Source organism: Chiloscyllium plagiosum, unplaced genomic scaffold, assembly GCF_004010195.1.
Source record: "Chiloscyllium plagiosum isolate BGI_BamShark_2017 unplaced genomic scaffold, ASM401019v2 scaf_5247, whole genome shotgun sequence".
Taxonomy (NCBI): Eukaryota; Metazoa; Chordata; class Chondrichthyes; order Orectolobiformes; family Hemiscylliidae; genus Chiloscyllium; species Chiloscyllium plagiosum.
Genome location: NW_025213271.1, coordinates 6,545 through 11,572, shown reverse-complemented (window position 1 = coordinate 11,572; position 5,028 = coordinate 6,545). Strand labels below are relative to the sequence as shown.

The 5,028-nt window shown below is 48.0% G+C and overlaps 1 protein-coding gene across 1 annotated transcript in view; it reads right to left on the bottom strand.

Moving 5' to 3' along the window:
* Positions 1-3,802: 3,802 nt before the first annotated feature.
* Positions 3,803-5,028, bottom strand: part of LOC122547592 (ephrin type-B receptor 3-like) — a 3,171-nt gene continuing 1,945 nt past the window's right edge. The window contains exon 2 of the mRNA XM_043686198.1: positions 3,803-4,213. Coding sequence (XP_043542133.1) covers positions 3,930-4,213 — 284 coding nt within the window. The 3' untranslated portion in view covers positions 3,803-3,929. The remainder of the gene's footprint in view (positions 4,214-5,028) is intronic.

Here is a 5,028-nt window from a genome sequence, read left to right as displayed (position 1 = left end):
TTCCAATGTTCTGTAAATAATTTGTATAACTGGCTTCTGACACCATTAACAATGTTTCCCGGCTGTTTGAACATGAGAGTCTCACCAGTTATTAGTTCTTATTTGTAAAGGATTGTTGCAAACTCCTCCCTTCACACTAGGACTTGGGGCTGACTTCCAGCTGGGTCTGAGGCCTTGTCCCCACACTGGGGCCTGGGGACCTGTCCTTACACTGGGAGCCGGGGCCCTGTCCTCACACTGGGAGTTGGAGTCCTATCCCCACACTGGGGCCTGGGGCCTTGTCCTCCCAATGAGGCCTGGGGCCCTGTCCCCACAGTGGGGCCTTGAGCACTGTCTTCATACTGAGGCCTAGGGCCCTGTCCCACACTGGGAGCCGGGGCCCTGTCCTCACATTGAGACCTGGAGCCTTGACCTTTGATCCAGGAATACATTAAACACTTTGTTGTTCAATTAAATGTGGGAGAATGATTAAATGAAAGCTGATTTGATTCTGTCATAAAGCATCAGGTCAAGAGACAAAAACTCCAATCTTTCATAGATAAGTGCATCAAAATGGTTCCTATCACACAATGATATTCAGTGATTGTGGTTCAGGAGAGGAACAGAACAGACCTTACGATCTGATTTCATCCAGTTCCTGAACACCGTCACCATTTCCTCCATCTCAAACGGATTCCCATCTTGTGAACATTTTTTAATGGAAGAAGCAAACTTTCCTGCTTCAGATTTGACCGTTTCAAGTATTGAGGGAGGGTTGTTGTTAAGGTGAGGGAGGTCATTGTTAAAGCGAGAGAGGTCGTTGTTAAGGGGTGAGGGAGGTCGTTAAGGGGTGAGGGAGGTTGTTAAGGAGTGAGGGAGGTCGTTGTTAAGGAGTGAGGGAGGTCGTTGTTAAGGAGTGAGGGAGGTCGTTAAGGGGTGAGGGAGATCGTTGTTAAAGTGAGGAAGGTTTGTCGTTACGGTGAGGAAGGGATGTTGTTAAGGTGAAAGACGTCATTGTTAAGGTGAGGAGGTTGTTAAGGGGTGAGGTAGGGTCGTTGTTAAGGTGAGGGAGGTCGTTGTTAAAGTGAGGGAGGTTGTTGTTCAGGTGAGGAAGGGTCATTGTTAAAGTGGGGGAGGTTTAATTAAGGTGAGGGAGGTCATTGTTAAGATGAGGGAGATCATCATAAAGTGAGGGAGGGTCGTTGTTAAGGTGAGAGAGGTCATTGTTGAAGTGAGAGAGTGATCGTCGTTAAGGTGAGGGAAGTTGTTAAAGTAAGATGATGTCAACCAAATGGTTCTTCTTCATGAGCAAAACCAGCTATTCGACAAAGTAAAGCATCTCTGAGCAGACTTTAATGGAGTCAAAACTGATGGAGGGTGTGCAATGCAGTTGCTTCTAACATCCCAGCAGTGAAAAAAGTTCCAGCCTTTCAGTCTATTTTTATATCTCGAACTCTCCATTCCTGGCAACATGGTAAATCTTTTCTGAACTCTCTCCAGTTTAATAATATCTTTCCCATAACAGGGGAAACCAGAACTGCATACAGTGCTCCAGAACAGGCCTCACCAACGTCCTGTACAACTTCAACATGACGTCCCAACCCCTATACTCAAAGGTCTGAGCAATGAAGACAAGTGTTAAACACCTTCTTAACCACCATGTCTACCTGTGACGCAAATTTCAAAGAATTATGTACCTCAACCCTTAGGTTTCTCTAACCAGGGCCATTACCATTAACTGTATAAGTCCTGCCTTTGTTTTACCAAAATGCAGTACCTCACATTTATCCAACTTAAACTCCCTCTGCCACTCCTCAGCCCATTGACCCAATTGATCAAGATCTCTTTGTAATCTTAGATAACGGTCTTCAATGTCCACTATAGGATGATCAAGGGTTGGCCCCAGCCACACATCGCTCAGGACCACCGGACATCTCTAAAACCGTAGGAGCAGAAATTAAGCCATTTGGCCCATTTGATCATGGCTGGTAGATTTTTCAGACCAATTTTCCCACTTTCTCCCTGTAACCTTTGACCCTCTTGGAAATCAAGAACTTACCTATCACTGTTTTAAAATCATATAATGTTACGTAGGTACAGGAGAAGGCCACTCTGCCCCTTGAGCTGGTTCTGTCATTCCAATGGCTGATAGCTAACAGATTTATGAACTTCCCATTCTCTGGGTGCCTTCAAACAACTAAACTGCCATCTTGAAACCTCCCAGCCACTCACCTCCAACTTCCACAACCTCCTCCATTCGACAGAAGAGAGGTTCCCTCTAGGCAAACGGACATGTAAAACCCTCCCGCCCCACCTCCCCATCGTGGGGGTGAATCTGAACACCGCTCCTCCCCCCAACACAAAGATCCCAGCCAACCATTAGAAAAAGTCTCGGGGAGGCAGGCACAGTGGAAGAATCCAAAAGGTTAGAGTAAAAACAGAAAGAGTTGGAGAAACTCAGCAAGTTCTGGCAAGCGTGTGTGGAGAGAGAGAGAAACGGAGTTAACGTTTTGAGTTCAGGATTGCTAATTCCAGCGTCAATCAGCCGATAAACGTAAAGAGTGTCTGAACCACCCGACTGGTTCAGGCTGAGGCCTGTTGGTATGGGCATTGTTGGACATTATTGTCCATCTATCACGGTTTCAATCAGCCGCCATCTTGAAACGTTGCAGTCTGTGTGGTGTCAGGACACCCATGATGCCATAAGATGTGCACTTCCAGGATTTTGACCCAGCAACACTGAAGGAACACCAACATATTTCCCAGTCAAGACAGTGAGTAGCATGGAGGACATCTTGAGCGGTGTTCCTAAGCTACCCATGTCCGTCTAGATGGGAGAGGTCACGGTTCGGATGGTGCTGTCAGAGGAATCTCGGCATTGCATCTTGTGCGTTCTCTGCAGATAACACCCCACGAAACTCGAACACAGGACCACAAGACTGAGTGGGAGAAAGATTGAGGGATGTGGCAGTTTTACCTTAAAAGGAGTTGACCTCAAGAGGGCAGGACTCAACGGGAGAGATTCACCCACTAATTGTGTTCAATTAAGTTCGGTCACCGTGATGTTGTTTCAGACAAGATTTGGGGACTTAGAATTCTTCACAGAGAGGGGTCAATTCTGAATTACACCTTAAAATTGGTGGTGGTGGGAGGGGCAGAAGTGTCAGCCACCTTGTTGTCATGGCAACTCCACTGAAGATGTTCTGCCATTTTGAAAGGGGCCTGTCGCTGGGGCCTGTTTTATGTGCTGGGTTATTCTTGTAATTGTTCACGGGATGAGGGCATCATTAGCCAGGCCAGCATTTTGCCCAATCCTAATCGCCCCAGAGGGCATTAAGAGTCAGACATGCTGCTGTGGGTCTGGAGTCACATGTCAGCCAGACCAGGTAAGGATGACAGTTTCCTTCCCTAAAGGACATTAGTGAACCAGATGGTTTTTTTTTGACAATTGACAATGGATTCCTGGTCACCATTAGACTCTTAAGTGCAGATTTTGTTTTATTGAATTCACATTCTAGCACCTGCCATGGCAGGATTCAAACCTGGGCCCTCAGAACATTAGCTGGCTCTCTGGATTACATAATACCCCCTTGGCTTTTCCCGTGCTCCTTCCTCCCGTTTCCTTGCTTGCATCCTGTACAGAGAATTGGGATTCATTGGACGTGGACTCATGCTAAGGTGGTTAGCTTTTCAAGATGGCGGCTGCCTCATTGCCATGGTTACTTCACTATTCAGTTGGCCATTCAGATGAAGCACTGACGGGGAAGAAATGCAGGAACCACTGAAGGTACAATTCTATCTCACGATAGTTAGGGCTTTGCGATTAAGTGAACACGGGGAGAAGAGGGAAAGGAGTGCGGATGGACAGGGAGGTTTTGTTTTCCCCACTCTCACTGACGTCCAGATGTCCGAAGAACTGTCACAGTCTGATGAGGTGAAGTCAGGAAGGCTCAATTTTCCTTTCCGCCATTGACATTGGGAGCAATCACCGGGTCTGGTAGCGTCTGAGGTTGGCCCCTCAGGAGCAGGTGAAGTCTCTGTGAGATGTCGAGCAGGGAAGAGTTGAGGACCTCCACAGCCTGGGTCAGGTGACTCAAAGCCTGGGCCTGCCCCTCCAACCATTGCTGATTGACTCGCAGCAGGCTTTCCAATTGGCCACAGGAAGGGTCCAAAGCATCCTGGGAAGGGCCCCGCTCTGACCCCAGCTCAAAGACGGTTGCTTGCTCTTCAATCTCTGCAGGAAGGAATGGGAGGATCTGGTTCAGTGCGTCATTGTCAAGTAGAAACTCAACAGTGTGCTTTCATTTTCAGTTTAATTTTGGGTATAGGTGCCTCACCTTAAGCAAAGAAAATCCAATTGAGGCCACATGGCCATTCATAGGATCATAGAATCCCTACAGTGTGGAAGTAGGCCATTCGGCACATCGAGTCCACACTAACCCTCCAAAAAACATCCCACCCACTCCATATCCCTGTAACCTGGCATTTACCCATGGCTAATCCACCTAGTCTGCTCATCCGTGGACACTATGGGCAATTTAGCATGGCCAATCCACCCTAACCTGCATATCCCTGGGCAGTATGGGCAATTTAGCATAGCCAATCCACCCTAACCTGCACATCCCTGGGCAGTATGGGCAATTTAGCACGGCCAATCCACCCTAACCTGCACATCCCTGGGCAGTATGGCCAATTTAGCATAGCCAATCCACCCTAATCTACACATCTCTGGACACCATGGGTAATTTAGCATGGCCAATCCACCCTAACCTGCACATCCCTGGGCACAGCGGGACAATTTAGCACGGCCAATTCACCCTAACCTACACATCCCTGGGCACTATGGGACAATTTAGCACGGCCAATTCACCCTAACTTGCACATCCCCGGGCACTATGGGACAATTTAGCACGGCCAATCCACCCTAACCTGCACATCCCTGGGCACTATGGGACAATTTAGCACGGCCAATCCACCCTAACCTGCACATCCCTGGGCACTATGGGACAATTTAGCACGGCCAATCCACCCTAACCTGCACATCCCTGG